This window comes from Neopsephotus bourkii, unplaced genomic scaffold (assembly GCF_033783945.1).
Source record: "Neopsephotus bourkii isolate Nb327-2 ecotype Australia unplaced genomic scaffold, CSIRO-AGI_Nbou_v1 NB_196, whole genome shotgun sequence".
NCBI classification, from domain to species: Eukaryota; Metazoa; Chordata; class Aves; order Psittaciformes; family Psittacidae; genus Neopsephotus; species Neopsephotus bourkii.
The window spans coordinates 1,330,463-1,346,625 of NW_026900709.1; the positions used below are offsets into that span (position 1 = coordinate 1,330,463).

Below are 16,163 nucleotides of genomic sequence, written 5' to 3' on the forward strand. Positions count from 1 at the left end.
GACCCATCTCTAAAAGGCTTGGTTCTGAAGGTAGTATGAATAGTAGAAATCCATTTGAAACCAGCAGGTGAGTAGGGAGTGAGAGGGAAACCATCTCTGCTCAGCCTTCAACTGTAGGAAGGCTGCCCTTTTGTGACTTCAGCTTATACGTTTTGCAGTGAAGGAGACTAACAGTTGTTCTTAGGTTGAAGGAAGGAATTTACTGTTTCTATTTTTTTTTAGTTTGTTTTTGCATTTTTTCTGGTGTTGAGGGAAATGTGCAATGTATATGTTTGATTTAATTAAATGTTTCTTACGTTCAGCTACATACACAGCTTCTGCGACAAGTACTAAGATTGAGCTATCAGTACAAGCGTGTTTGTACATTAGTGCTCCTGTGTCTGAATTGAACTTAGTCAGTACTCCTTGCTCTGTTCTCAGATTTAAGCAGACACTTTTAGGATCATAGAAGTCTTTTTCATCAGTGTGTATCAGCCAATTCAGAAATGTACGATGTCAGAAGCAGAAAATGACCAACTTCATTCTGAAAGATTGAATTTGGATTTGAAACAGTTTTAAAAGCTGAATTGCAGTAAGACTTTAAAATCCTACTGGGATTTTTCCCATCTTGATACTTGATTAAAAAAAAAAGATAAATCTCAGGTTCACATAGTTTTCCTGCTGAATTGATCTGTTTGTTAGCAAAAGTACCTGTCTTACGACTTTTCCTACCTTCTCGCTCTATCCAAAGTGCGCTCTGATGCTGAGGGCAGAGGTGGTAGCTGCAGTGTTAGCCTTCTGAATTCTCTTCGCTGGAAATTCTCTAGAAGTTCTCTCATGCCCTTCTCTCTCATGCCTTTACTTGCTGCCTGCTAATTGGGCATCGGTTCATTTCCCATAACCTGCTTAGCTGCTTTTAGCAGCTGCTGCCTGCTGCCGTCCTGATCTGTCTTTGATCAGTACTTTAAAGGTCAAAAACCCTTTCAAATTAGAAAATGATCCAGCACATTGTATCATTTATAATAGAGTATAAATTCACAAAAAAGCAGGAATATTACCTAAAACAATGTGTTCCTTGTATTTCTGTCTGATCAACTCAACTATCCAGACTCAGTAAGGGTCTATATGTAGGTTACAGAGCACTGTAACAGGTCTTGCAGTCATAAATGCAGTTGGTGCATCTAAGTGATGCCGCACTGGAAGCTGTTAGTGCTGTGCTGCCATCTGATATGGCTATGGGGAGACAGGAAGTTCTTCTATGAACCCAGGGGAACAAGTAGCTGGCTCACTGGCTTGCCTGAGGTTTTTGCAGCTATTGCAGTAGACTTGGCTTAAAGCTGCTTTGGGTACATTAATGTGAAAACACAGCCTCTTGTGTGGCTGCAGTTTAGATGTAACTGATGGGACATGCAGCTTTCAGTGTACACACGGGTGGTGTTTGAATGTGGCTGCTGAGAACTAAGGCAGTTACCGAGGAATAAATGTTTCATGAGTCTTAGTTTTCTACCAGCAGCACAAGCTATGTGGGTAATTGCTGTGCAAGTGGCATTTCAAGTTAATTCCACCAGAGAGACTCCAAAAATAAACTCCATGGTAGCAACTTTGAAAGTCACTGGTGTAGCTTTGGCTCCAAAAACAAGTGCAGCACCCGCAGCTGGTAAAAGTAAAGGAGCTGGGTGTCATCAGCATCCTCTGTCCTGAGTTGTGAGCAGGAGCTTGCACCACCTAGAGGAAAAGAAATGATAGTTGAGGTGTTACAAAATGGACTGGAATGAAAAAATGACAGAATCTTGTTTCTGAGTTAGTTTCAAAGCACAGAAGAGTAAATATTTGGAGATTCCTCAAATTGCATGAGGAAGCAAGGATCAATAGTGCAGAAAATAGGCTAAAGAGGTGGGGAGAGAAAGTCTTGAAGACAAAATGGAAGTTTTATGGAACAGCTAGCCTTGTTTGTATTTTCAAGTATTTCTGTATGTCATTCGTGTGTGTATGTGTATGCATTAATTTATTCACATATCCTCTAGTTACTTATACAAAAATGGGAACAGAGATCTTCCCAAGGAATTCCAGCTTTATAAACTTGTTACGATCCTTGTGTTGGTTTAAAGTTGGAGCAAGAGTCTGTGTTAGGGGTAGTTGGCGTTAGGTTGCTGTAGAGCCAGGTGGGGTCTGTTGATCACTTTTACCCAAGCTGAAAGACTTATTTTTGCATGCTTCACAAAGTCAGAGAAATTCCCTTACCTAACTTAGAATCAGGTAGTGTTGTGGCTTAATGCAGAGGCTGCTGAGATTGCCTTCATTGACTGCCCATCCTGAGAAATGGTTGGGGGCAGAACCTCCCCAGGCACCCTCTCAGGATGCTTCAGAGCTGGCCCTCACCTGGGTGGCATCTAAACTAGTCTGGGATTGGGTGAGTAAAGCACAGCATGTAGGTTTGGGTGTTGTATCCTGGCAGGATGCTGGCACTGGGGTGGGGCATGTGGTAAGTATGGTGTTTGCATCTCAGCTGTGGAGTGGAGGTGATGCTTAGCTGTGCTGGGAGACCTCTGCTGAGAGCTGTTACGCCTGCACTCCTCCAGCGCACCATGGACATCTAAATACCAGTAGCAGTTCTTCAAATATGCTGGATGTTGGAGATCTGTTTGTGCCAGACTGAAAACTGTCTGTTTTAAAAGCTCTGAGAGACTTCAGTGGGAAGGTAGAGTAATACTTAAGTGCTTTTGACAACCCCATGCTCTTTTGCTTAGATACTTCTTTGCAGTTCAGCCATAGTTTTTACTTTTAAAAGTAGATGTTTTGCCTTTAAGTAGTAACCCTCACTTTATTTCATGGGCAACCAAGCAGAAGCTCAGTTGCAGAGATACTGACTTACAGTTGAATTTTCTTTCCCTACAAAATACAGCTTACCTTCATGTTGAGGAATAGTGTTTTAAAGGAAAACTGTGTCTGTCTCCTCTGGGCTTGAATGGCGATTTATTTTTTTCCCCAGCACAGAAGAGTAAATATTTGCAGACTCTAGAGTTATTTTTGCACTTTCCTCAAATTGCATGAACAAATGAGGATCAGTAGTGTGGAAAACAGGCTAAAGAGGTGGGGGGAGAAAGTCCTGAAGAAGAAATGGACCTGCTTGTTAGCAGATCCTGGAGAGCAGATGCCAGCTTACTGCACATTAATTGTAAATACAAAAGTGATCAGTTGCTTTAAAGTTAGTGGTCCTATCTAGTGTCTGAATGTGCAGACACTCCGAGATTCATCCCTGGTTTATTTTTGTCCTTTCAGGGATTATTTGCATTTTAGATTTAATTTTGAAGTTGAAGCTTCAAAATTCATTTTGGGAAGGTTTGGCTTTTGTTTTTTTACAATTCTATTTTGAAACCTTACCGGGAGGGAGAAAGTAATCTATGGGCTGTGCTTCAGTGTTGCTGAATTACAAGTTCAGTGTGAAGAGCTGGGTGACTGAGATTTACTCAGAGTGCTCTAGATTTACTTTTTGTTTATGTAGGTCACCACTGCTGTTCCAGAATTTATGTTGGCGTCTTAGATTTCAGGGATTTTTTTTTCCTTTTGGTAATTTTCTAAAAAGCTGCAGTTTTTCTGGAGAACAGGAGGAATGTGATACTCAGGTGACCATCATTAGGGGGTCATCTTTAGGAAAAGTAGAGAGCAGTGACTGAAGTTGAATTTCTGTTGATTTTGGAGCTTTTATTACTCTGTGCAAACCCTTTTGTCTCCTGTAAACTCTTTGCTCCTGCCTTACTTGTTGGTACTTGGTCATTTGCACAGGTCAGGAGAACAGGAAGAGTTTATAAGAGTCAGTCTTTTCCCAGTATGAAACGTTAATCCTTGTTCACTGGACTAACACGCACCTTGGATGGCTTAAAAATCTATTTTCTGCCTTCCAGCGTTAATCCGGCACTGAGCTGGATTAGTGATGCCGTGTGCTGATAACAATGGGTGCGAGAGCTCAGCACGCACAGCAGTGGCTGTGGCTATGGGTGCAGGGGCACCTCAAGGTCTCTTGGCAAGCAGGGCCTTCACTCGTGTCCACTGTGTCAGTATGACCCAGCTGCCAAATGGGGTGGGAGAGTAGAGACCATGTAAGAGAAATTACTGAGCACGTGGTGCTCTTGTCTTTCTCCTTGTTGTCACAGTGTGCTGCCAGGATTTTCAGTTTTGGAATAGTGTAGAATCACCATAGAATCATAGGATAGTTTGGGTTGGAAGGGACCTTAAAGCTCACCCAGTTCCAACCGCCTGCCATGGGCAGGGACACCTTCCACTGGAGCAGGTTGCTCCAAGCCCCTGTGTCCAACCTGGCCTTGAACACTGCCAGGGATGGGGCAGCCACAGCTTCTCTGGGAAAACTGTGCACCACCCTCATGGTGAAGAATAATTTGGGACAGGCTTCTCATATAATTTATGTGAGAAGCAAATTGTGCTCCATCATCCTCAGCTGTTGGTGCAGGTGCCAGAGGAAGATAGCCATGGTATCATAAATGCAGGCTGTGTGTGCTGCAGCATTGGTAGGTTTTAGTGGTGTGGAGAGCTGTGCTTCAGATATATCCAGACAGGTCAGTCCCGTTTCTCTGGTGCATCGTGCACTGATGAAGAGCCACAGGACTTTATTCCCCCTTCAGTGGGTGTTCCAACTCTCCTGCAGCTGGAAGCATTAGTCAGGGTCTGGGTGGTGGGGTGGTGGTGGGGTGTTGTGCACCAAGACTCTTGCTTATCTGGGACCTGCTCTGAGATCTCAGGGCATCAGGACGTGGGGTCAGTATGACAGTTGCTTGTCATTAGGAAAGTCCTGAGCTGCAAGAGCTGAAGCTTATATCCCTGTTTATGTCCACACCTCTGTGCTGTGCAGGGGAATGTTTAAAACCGCTCTTCAGGCCATTTAGCGAGGAGGACAGTGTTCCCAAAAGGAAACACTGGATCCCAATTTAAGCACAAAAACATAAGACATAAGAGAGTGGTGGCTTTTTATCTTGACTAGCTCTACTGTCTCATTTTTACCTCCCCTTGTATTTGAACCTGTCGGCACACTGGGTCTGGTGCACAGTAAAGTTCTGATATGGCAGAGTTCTTCAGAAACAATATGCATTCAAACAACCCTTTTTCTCCAGTATTTTGAACGTCTTTTCTGACTGCTAACCTGTGGCATTGTCCCTAAACACATGGAAAGCGCACTGGAAAGATTAGGGGCGGTTGTTTGTTTATTCCTGTTTGTACTACCTTAGCAGCACTGCCTGTAAACTTTTGTGCTCGACTGTATTTGTTTGCCACCTGGAGAAGCAGAAAAGTTGGAATTAGTCCTTTTTTTTAGGCTGTAAATTCTGTGATGTTTTCAAAGGAATTGTGTGTGTGCGTGTGAGCTCTCTCAGGAAGTGGGACGTGGTAGGAAATTAAAATTCAGGTTCTGTGACCTTTTTAGCCAAGAGCTTCTCATGGAATTAGTCCTGCTCTAAGCTAAATTAATTTTTCTGAAGGATTTGTGTTCTTTGCGTGCACATCTGTCTGGCTTTTCCCTCTCCTGACCCAAGCAGCAGATGGAGCAGCAGCTCGCTGGAGCCATGGCAGTGATAGCAGTGCAGGATGGATGGCCCTGTAGGAGCAGGGACACACGAGCAGGTGCAGAGCATGGGCTGCCAGGGTCAGCTTGCTTGGGTTTGGTTCTTGCTTAAGATTTGGTTGTTTTATAGCAACACTGAAGCATTTGACCCAATGGGCAGAAGGTGCGAGCTTGCTGTTCATTCGCAGCAAGACCCCAACAGTTCAATTCCATCTCTGGGCCTCAGTTTCCCATTCTAGTGCTGTTAACGAGAGCAGCTTGTTCTCCTGTGAAGCGTTTGGAGAGATCTTGTGTTGATAACATTAGAGTAGGAAGTAATACATGTTCTGTTCTTGTACATTTAAAGTCCTCTGAACTGGTCTGTGTTGAGAGAAGTGAGTCTCATCTCAGCCTTGTATGGGGGTTTGCTGTTAGCCATCATGAGACTGACTATTGAAGTAAGTCATCTTGTGTGGGCTGGATTTGGGCGTGCAGCTCAGCTAGGAAGGACTAATTTGGTACAAATACTCCACCAAGGCTGTTCCCACATACCAGTCAAGCCTTTCAGATCAGTTAGTGTATTGACATTCCGCTTGTGATAAGTAACCTCAGCACATTAGTACTGAAGTTAAACTGGTATTTCCACTGGGGTTTTCAGGTTGGTACCCTGGGAATTGAAAACCAAAGACTATCATGTCCTACCAAAGTACTTTGATAATGTGTTCACAGAGAAATGGGGGACAGCAGTGCACTTGCTGGGCACGTGCTTCCTAAAACACAGGGGTGGCCAGCGTGTTTTGCTGCTCTTCTTCCATTCCTGTGCAGTTGGCTTCCCATCGCAATCCTGCTGCTTGGAGGAGAGTAGTTTGGAACTTCTAGTGCAGTCAGGCTCAGGAGATACTTAAAATAGCTGCAGTATGAAAGCTTTGGAGTAGGAGTCACTGTAACACTGATCCTTTATATCTTTCAGTGCTATATCTCACTTGGTTTGGGGTTTTGGGTTGAGTGTGTTGCTTCTTTTTCCTTTTACCTTGCATATGTTTATCTGAACTGTCTGTGGCTTCCTGCTAGTCCGAACTCCGAATGTTGCCTTCCTTTAACTTGACCTCGGTTCTTCAGCAACAACATTCTTGGTTTTTCTTTCTTGTGCTGCTCACGTTCTTGCCCATGGACTCACAGAGCTGTTTGTTGTAAACTGCCTCTGGAGGTCATGGTCTTTTGGCCACTTCCAGTGTGATGCAGGACAGTTCCCAGCATTAGCTTGAGTCCATCATGGCTTCAACCAGCTGAGTCTGAGACCTCTAGCACCTACCCTGAAGGTGAAAGTACAAGGTGTGTGGTCTGGGACTTCTGATCTTAGTGTTGAGTGACACAAATATCCCTGAGGAAGAGCTTCCCTTGCTGGTTTCACCACTTGGATAACAAGGATTATGCCCAGCACTTGGGAAGGATTGTTGTAGAGGGTTTCATCATAGCTGAGAGAGTAGTGCTGTGCATTTCTGGCACAATGACAAGAGAGCTGTTAAGGTCCTCTGGCATGGTGCATGCAGGTTATTTCTGATTTGACAAAAGGTGCAACGGTTTTTGCTCTGGGTTTGATATTACTGCATAGCTGTTCAGTAATGCTTGACCCAACTCATACATAGCAAAGGGACTGTATCCCTTTTCTTGTTACTAAACTTCCATAGTTAAAGAGTTCAGCATGGTAGAAAACTAATTTATGGCTGTTAGGTTGAAGGTAAACTTTTTGTTCTTGCTTCTGAAGATGAGGGAAAACCTGTGTTCATCAGTACAGCTAACAGAAACATGAGCACTGAATGTGATATATAGAAGATAATGAACCACTCGGTGAGAAACTCCTTGACAGTCCCTAACCACTTAAATGAGTTGCCTTGTCTCTTGCGCCCTACTTAGTTTGAATGGATATAGCTCATCTGTTGTCTTCGATCTTGTTTTTTCCTCCTCTACAGTAGAAAAACCCAAATCACAGTCATATGTTCGCTGCTCCCACTCTGAGTTTGTTTGGCTCCTGATTTTTGCAATGGATCTGTTATTTTGGGCTGACCGGCTGCGAGTTTGGGGGTAGAGAACTTTTACTTGTGTTTTTGAAGCCTTGATTGCGTGTGACTTCATGGCAGCCCAAGTGAGACTTGATGCAGATACAAAGCTTCTGGCAGCAAGTTGTTTTCAACTGATGTCTTTCTCAGTGTAAATAGCCTCTCACATGATGGTTTAATTTATCTGCTGCTTAGGTTAGCATTCTCTTGAAAAATGAGAGATATTCTAGAGACAGTTGATGGAAACTGTATCTTCTTCCTTTGAATTCAGAGTGGATTTTGTGTTTGCAAATTTTTAGATTTTATTCTTGAATTCACTTTTTACATCCATCTTTGCTGTTCATGCTGCCTTTTGAGCAGTTTCTTTTTGGTCCTTATAAAATACATCCAGGCCAAAAAATAACTGTGCTGTTGGTAGAGCAGGGTGCAGTTACAGAGTTAGAGTGTGTTTTGTTGCTAGCAAATCCAGCCTAAGTCTCCCATAAAATCATTGAAGTCTCACTTGAAACAGAGGCAGGTAGCCCTATGGGGGCTGTTTCAGCTATGATGTCTGAACTCTTGTCTGCTTTTCCTTCCAGCTTGAGTTCATTCCTGACCAATTTTGGATAATTATTCTGCTAACAATTGTCCTCCTAAATTTGTTTGTGTCCTGCCTTTTGTATCCCATTACCTTTACTGTTATACAGAGAGCAGTCGCATTTCCTCTCAAATTTTATTTTCTGAACTAAAGAAACAGAGATTTATGTTTTTTCTTTTTGTCTGGGCTTGTGTTTCCTTTCAGTCCGTCAAAAAGTTCAGTTTCATCAAATGTGACCTTGGATTTTACATTTATGCTTTAATGTTTCCCAGATTGCTGAAAGATCTGGCCCAAGGTTGTTGTGTTAGAAAGCGTCAGGGATCTCCAGACTGCACTTTGTCGCATCGTTCTAGGAAATGAAAATGTCTTGTTAGCAAAATGCTCAGCTGAATCCAGAGGGATTCTTGGCCCCAGCTGCACTTGAAGGTTATTTTTTGTGAGGAAGGAATGTGTGTTATTTTTATGTTGTTATTTTAGTACAGATTTGCATTTCCCAGAAATGTAAGGAAGCCCAGCCAAAATTATCATTTACTTCTGAAATGGCTTTTTATTAAAAACAGAACGTCGTTTGCTCATCCTCGATGCTGAAAAGGGACAGTGTTCCCCACCTGAAGAACCTGCAGCGTCTGAGCGCAACCAGCCTTGTCCTGTTTGCATGGCACCAGCATTAGAGCGATGCTCAACTTCTTTCTCAGCAAGGAGAACTCCTGAATCATATTGGTGAAACCTAGAGATGATCAGACTAAATTCCCCTTTCATACCTGTGTGTAAATACAGTTTGCAGCCCAATGGCTGTAAAAGATGTATGTTCTTTTAGGAGGCTTTAATAATTTGGTGCAAGTGTGGTATTTTCTACTGAAGCCTAAGGAGAGCACTGTTGGGTGTTTGCTGTCCTTAACCAGCCTTGGTGATGGAAGTCTCCACATCCAAGCCACGGTTGCCACAGCAAGGATGTGACACAGAAGCCCTGGAGAGTGCTTGTAATGGTTTGTTCCTCTAACTCCTGTGCTGAGCCAGGGGCTGGGAGAAGGCAGGGGCAGCCTGGGAGGAGCTGCCTGTGTTGTGGGGAGAAGAGGGGCCATAGGGGTGAGTGAGCTCAGGCAGGGATGGCTGATTCTGCATCCAGAGCAAAGCCCATGCTGACGTGCTGTAGTGTTGTCACTGGGTTTGGGTTTGTCTTTTTCAGAAGCTTTACACTAAAATCATCTTCATAAGAGGAGCAGAATTGCTGCAGGCCTGTCCTCTGCAGTGCTTGGTCTGGGACATGATGTCAGGGTTGCCGCAGTTAAAGGTGATGCGGGTGCTTTCAGGTCATTGCTGAGATAGAGCCCAGGGCCCAGCCTTTGAAGCCAGTCAGGTTTGGGAGCCTCCTGGGGGATACTGAGCCTCCTGAGGAGGGATGGAGACCTGCGGATCTTGCCCAGCAGGTCTCACACTCACTGCGCAAGGCTGGTAAGCCTGAGGAGCCCCAGAGTGCAACCTGCAAAGGAGCCGCAGGGGTTTGTGGATACCGGAGTAAGGAGAGTGGCTCTGTGTCCCCTTGTGTATCCACCCTGGCCTTTGTGCCTCCATCTCCTTTTGCTTCAGTCCCTCTTTGCGTCAGTGCACATTTGAGGTGTAAAGAATAACAAGCAGTTCCTCGGCTTGGGTTTACAGGAGGCGCAGATGTTGGCTCATCTGTGGCCCTGTGAAAATATGCCAGTGTTTCTGCGGAAATCTGTGGGAGGCTTGTCTGTGGGCCATGATTCTTGGTTTGTTTCTCCTCCTTGTTGTAGAAGGTCAACACAGCATTGGTTTTCTCCTTTCTCTCTGTTACTTGGCTCGTACCAGTGACAGAACTTTGCAGGCTCAACAAGTAGTGCAGTATTTGGAAAGCTGACTGGAAATGACTGAAATGGTGCCTAGAAGTGGCTGTATCTGTTTATGAAAGACGCTAATGTGGGATGCTTAAAACCATCTCTTCTTGTCAGTTTGGGTTGTTAAAACCAGTGGAGTTGTTACAGCAAAGGTGTGTTAAAATGTGCATAAGACAAAGTTGGGGTAGCTGAGCAGTAGCATTTCTTATTAGAGTAATTAATACAGCTGAAAAAAACACTGCTTTGCCTCAGGCTTTACCCACATTACTTGATCTAGGAAGATTCTGCTTTTATCTGCCTCGAAACCTTGCTGTTCTTGCAGCAGCTCATTATGTGATAGAATTGCTTTAAATGGTTTATTTGAAGAAAGCCTCTGTGTTAGATGTATGTAAAGAAAATATGTAACATAAAGCAAACCCAGTGCCATTCTTCTTGTCTGCTAACATAGATTTCTTCTAGCATTAGGAATCTTCTCTGGAAAAACAAACCCACACACAAAAAGAAAAACCAAAACAGAAAACCCTCCAAAAAGCCCAAACCCAGTTTATTTTCTGGAATGAGTTAGTCTCATGAGTTACTTATGCTTTTTTGCATTTTGCAAAGTGACACTGTCTTTGTAATTCAATATTCAGTATCATTGGGTAATCAGAGTGAAATCTGGTTTGTTCATACGGCAAGGCTCATACTTTTTACCACAGCAGGGTAAAAATGCACGTTTTGTGGTTCTGTTACTGTCCGTATGACTTCAGCCTTGGAAAGACAGACCTGAAAGCACTGGTAGCAAAGCAAGCTGAAACAAATTCTTCTGGTGTTTTACACTATACTGCAAGATGTGGCCAACATTAACGAGTTCATAAACGCTGGATCAGCTCTGGCCATGCTGGAGTTTTCTGGTTTTCTCTCTGAGGAAAGAAGCTAAATAAACAGGATGTCATCTCTCTTTGTAGGTGAAGTCTGTGATAAATCTTCTGTTTGCTGCCTACACGGGGGATGTGTCTGCACTCCGGAGGTAAAAATCAGTGTGGGGTTGGGAATAGGAATGCTGCTTGTTTGGTACCTGCTGTTATTGTTTATGGATATGCATATGCACTGTGTCTATGTTGGGAACATCTCAGCTGTGCTGGAGGCTGGCTGTGTTCACCCAAACACCAACCAACCAAACCCAACTCAAACCATCACAAAGGTGTCCTCATGCTATGCTGCAACCCCATTGCTTTATGTTTCTTTGGATCATGGTGAAATAAGTTTCCTTAACCATTTTTTTTTTATAGTCATGGCAGAAAACCCTAGCTGTGCTCTCACCTGCTTTATAATTCAGTTCTGAAACTGACACAAAGATTCAGGCATTGTTGTAGAGGTTAGAAAAACTAGCTTTGCTTTTTAAAACTGGAATAGAATCTGTCAATGTTAAAAGTAATGATGGTAAGAGACTAAATGAATATATTAATTTGGCTAGAATATGCCTAAATACAGCTAGTGAATGGAAAAGCACGTATAGTTTAACTCTGCTGTCCCAGAGCAGTTTCGTGTAATGGAAGAACCCTGCCAATAGCTTAACTCTGGATTTCGGGTTTTTAGGTTTAGGAGCCCTCCCTGGATTTCCTCAGGTGGCATAAATGTAATTTGCCTTGTATGACTTAGCTTGTCCATGTACGATTTTAAATCAGATGATATAATATTAAGTTTCCTGTAAAGACACTTTATGTTTCTTTTTAACAACTAGAGAACTGAAAGTTAAAGCCAAAGCAATAAGGGCCCCTTTCTTTATAACTGAAGGTAGGATGGGCTCTTGATACCATTCATGTCTTCTTGCAGTGGAAGTTTCATTGTTGTAGCTTAGGTGTATTGTTCCATGCTAGTTCTGTAGTTTGGTTTAGTTATGTAAGACTTTTTTTTGGTAACATATGTTTATTTTTCTAGATTTGCTCTGTCAGGAATGGATATGGAACAAAGAGACTATGACTCACGAACAGCCCTGCATGTAGCAGCTGCAGAAGGTAGTGTCTCCTCAGATGTTGTTTGCTATCAGTTGATGGAGTGTAGTCATCTTGCATTAGAGCATCTTCACTCTATGTGCATACCTGCTTTTAAAACATTTGTATATACATAGGTACACATATATAAAATATATACACTCACAAGCCTATTTTTCTTACAGGACACGTGGATGTTGTTAAATTCCTATTGGAAGCATGCAAAGTGAATCCTTTCCCCAAAGACAGGTGAGTGGTTTTACTGAAAGTTTGGAGGAAAGACGCTAGTAGCATCTCTCCGAGATGCTTTAGCACCCCTGAGGAGAAGGGTCTGTCAAGTCGGATTGGAATGTATTCAGAATTACTAGCACAGTATGCAGAGATGTAGCTTGTTGGTGCTTTTGGCTCTGTGCTTAGGTGATGATCTTGGAAATACCGTGCTCCTTCTTGCAGGTGGAATAACACTCCTATGGATGAAGCTTTACATTTCGGACACCACGATGTGTTTAAAATTCTTCAAGAATATCAGGTCCAATACACGCCATCAGAGGATTCCAACAACGGGAAGGAGAACCGAACGGTTCATAAAAATCTAGATGGCTTACTATAATCATCTTCAGCTAGATCCTAAGAATCAACTCACCTATTTAATTGTGGTATACATAAGTAATGAAGAGCGTGTGTGTTTCTATCTGATAGTGGTATATATTTTACAGAAGTCTCTGTTACTTCAGTGTTATGTTACAGGAGTTTCTATACGCACAGGACAAATCCAATCTCTCTCTAAAGAAACAAAACCAACTAAGAATCTCCCTCCATAATGTGAGCAATATTACCTCATGCTGCATATAATTGATGTATAAAAATATTTAGCTGTTGTTGGCTTTACTGTGCACTACTTAATTTATTTTTGTGTTCTATGTGAACTCTAGTCTGTGGTCAGGATTTTTTCTGCTGAGTTTTTGTTTCCTATAGCCTCTGTTTCCAGTATGGCCAAGGTGAGCCAGAGTGCTGTCAGGTCTGAGCGCCAGTGAGGTTTTTCACAAGCTGAGGATGCTGATGTAGATTTAGGCTGGGTGTGTTAAGTAAGGATCTGCACTTACCGCTGGGAAAATAAACCTAAGTAAAAAAGTCCACCTTGTTTACATAATATAAATATCAACAGAGTATATAGATGAGTTGTCAATGGTCTAGACTTGTTCTTAGGTAGTCTTGTCACAGAATTTGTTTTAAGGTTTTTTTCTGACCAAATGGCATAGGGGAATGGGACATCAAAGAGTGCTTAGTGAGGTTTTTGTTTTGGAAGAGTTTCTTTCAGTTCCCTTTGTCTCACCTCCCTCCTCTCTCTCCATGTTCAGCTGCTAAAGTACTTCCCCTGTCACTGGGGAAAGCGGGTGCTTCCACTCTATGCAGTTGTGTTCCTAGCAAGTACATTTGCACTACAGCAAGCCTTGGCAAGCTGCAGAACCCCCCAGTGGGGCTCATGTGTGCTGTTCTTGGTGCTTGCACCAGGAACCAGAGAGGGGTATGGAAGTATGTGAAAGGCAAAGTACTAAACCAAATATTGCATGTAGATCTGACTTACTTTAGGCTTGCAATAAGGAACACTGACAGAGTCAAACAGCTTTAAGGAGCATAGAGTCAATCAAAGCATGAGTAGAGCAGGAGATAAGCCAAATTTTTGGGTATGTTCTCTTCTTGCACTACCATCAACCAGGGAGCAGGATATTGCACCAGTGGGGTTCCACTGGTGCAGAACACATTCAGCATCAGGAGCACAAGCAGGTGATGCCTTTTGTGGTGAATGGTGGCACCTCCTGCCTTGCCACTGGAGCCAGCTCAGCATGTGCCCCATCATGGGAAATGTCACTGCAGATACTTGTTTGCAGAAGTATGTTACTTGCTCCCTATCCCACGTGCAATTGCTTCTGCTGATACTGTGGCACAGAACCTCTGAAGTGAGCAGTCACTGAAGGGTTGGATATTCACAAAGCACCACAGATGTGCACATAGGCAAGAGTTTTAGCACAAGAATTATAGGCAAGAATCGTTTAGCACATGGAAAAGGAGATTGTGTTTGACAGTTGTGTGTGTGGCTGTTTTTATTCTAGCACATGGTGTACAAGCCAGCAGTAGATCTCAAAGTCAAAATTTTCTGTGTTGAGGCACCAAAATCCTCCTGAAATAATGCCCAAATCCTTTCTGGAATGGCCCAAGCACTTTATAAAGATGATCCAACCACATTATCCTCCTTTTGCAAACTAAGGCATAGAGAGAAGTAACTTCTCCAGAGTGACCCAGCAGGTCAGCATGGCTGAGAGTAAATCCTCTCACGTTCCTGTACAGGCTCTGTTTGGTATATGCCATACTGCCTCCTGGCAGGGAAAAGTGCTTGATACTCATCACGAGCAGCGACTGTCCTCATGATGGTGAAATCTTGGAAGAGTCTGAAAGTCTAAAGGCCCAACATAGCATTTTGAAGCTGACTGGTATGGTTATCAAACACTTCTCATCAATCTTACTGTTCTTAAGCTGGGGGTTTTTGTTTTTGTGGTTTTTTTTTTTCCTTTTTTTTCTGGAGATCAGCTATTTTTCTGAAGGCTTTTAACCCATTCTTTTCACGTCCTGTATCACAGCCACCCCACTTCTAACCAAGAACTACACAAAATGGCCCCTGGCTCTTTGAGCCACATCAGTCACACAGTAGCACAAGGCCTCTGCCCTACTGCACCCTGAACTAAATCCCAGCATGTTTTCTCTGTCAAATTTAGTGTAGAGGAATATTTTCAGATGGATTCCAGTGAAGTATTCTGTATCTCAGTGCTAATCTGACTACTTCTACGTTTTATTTCCTATTAAGACATATCCTTTAGCTTCTCAGAAAAATACCTGATTCAGCTTTATTTAACTGAAATTTGCATTGCTTGAACTGGCATTTTTTAAATAGAGGTATATTATAGAATACACGTGTATTAAGAACCAAACCAACCCAAAAGAAGCATTTTAACTGAGTTAACATTTAAGGATCATGGCTGTCCCTAAGCTTAATGCTTTCCTGAATCATACTGAGTGCTTTTAGCCGGTCCTTGCTTCAGTGCATTTTTGCTGGTTAGTTTTAGTATTTTCTCATTGTGAGAAGATGGATTATTTTGTAACGTCCAATTCAGTGATGCAGCTATCTAGACATGGCGTTATATTTATAAATATCAGTAGATGCAGTACATTGGTTTGGCTGTTTAGCATTCATGACACTGACATGTAGATTTTATCGTAAATAGCTTTTGGTTATCTTATCAACCGCTGACTTCCTTACGCTCCAAAGAGGATTCCCCCACTCCTTTGTTTTTATGTCATGTATGTTTCTTCTGTATCACAACCTAAAATCGTCAAGCTAACTTAATGCTTTGTACTCAGAAATATTGTGATAGTCTTAGCATTAATTAGGCCTCTCTTTGTGAACAAAATGTATTGTACCAGATTTTTTTGCTTCAGAGCTGGACTATCAGTGACTGTACTTACTGGCAGTGTACTTCTGGTCATTGTAACTGACTGGGCTGATCTTGACTCTTACATTCGGTATTGTGGGGAATAGACAGTGACGAATGTATTTCTAGCAGTTTCCCATGAATGAATCTAAACTTGAGCTGGGCTGGTTCTGAAAATGAAAGTTATTTATTTTAAGAAATAAAATCCAGATAGTGTTGCTTTTTACAGCATAATAAATGGAAATACCAAGATGATGGTTGTGGTGGGTTTTACTGGTTTGTCTGTGCAGCTGATGTTGAAATAAAGCCTTCCGTCATCGGGAAGGCTGTCCAGGAAAACCTCCTTTGGCCATTTCTGTTGTGCAAAGCTTACAGGAAGTCAGAATGAGTTTTTCTGATCTGGTTTTGCTTTATTTCCATATGTCCTTTCACTGGTTGCTTTTTCTTAAAGGGATTCTTATGTGGATTGGCCCAGTGCCCTCAACAGCTCTACCTTTCTCATGCCTACTCTTCATCCCTGCTATCCTTCACTGCACCAACTCTTTCCTTTATTGTACTTCTGTCTGTGTCGTTAATATAAGAGCCTGACAAGCGTGAGACACTCAACACCTCCAGAGAAAAGTGGTGCAGGAGAGGGCCAGCTTGGCAGCTCACCAGGTTTAGCTGTAGGTCAGTTATCCTACTGACG

General features: G+C 42.7%; 1 protein-coding gene across 1 annotated transcript in view; it reads left to right on the forward strand.

Moving 5' to 3' along the window:
• Positions 1–15,727, forward strand: part of GLS (glutaminase) — a 67,154-nt gene extending 51,427 nt beyond the window's left edge. Inside the window, exons 15-18 of the mRNA XM_061376562.1 lie at positions 10,965–11,026; positions 11,938–12,014; positions 12,176–12,239; positions 12,444–15,727. Of these exons, the coding sequence (XP_061232546.1) occupies positions 10,965–11,026; positions 11,938–12,014; positions 12,176–12,239; positions 12,444–12,600 (360 nt within the window). The 3' untranslated portion in view covers positions 12,601–15,727. The remainder of the gene's footprint in view (positions 1–10,964; positions 11,027–11,937; positions 12,015–12,175; positions 12,240–12,443) is intronic.
• Positions 15,728–16,163: the final 436 nt, after the last annotated feature.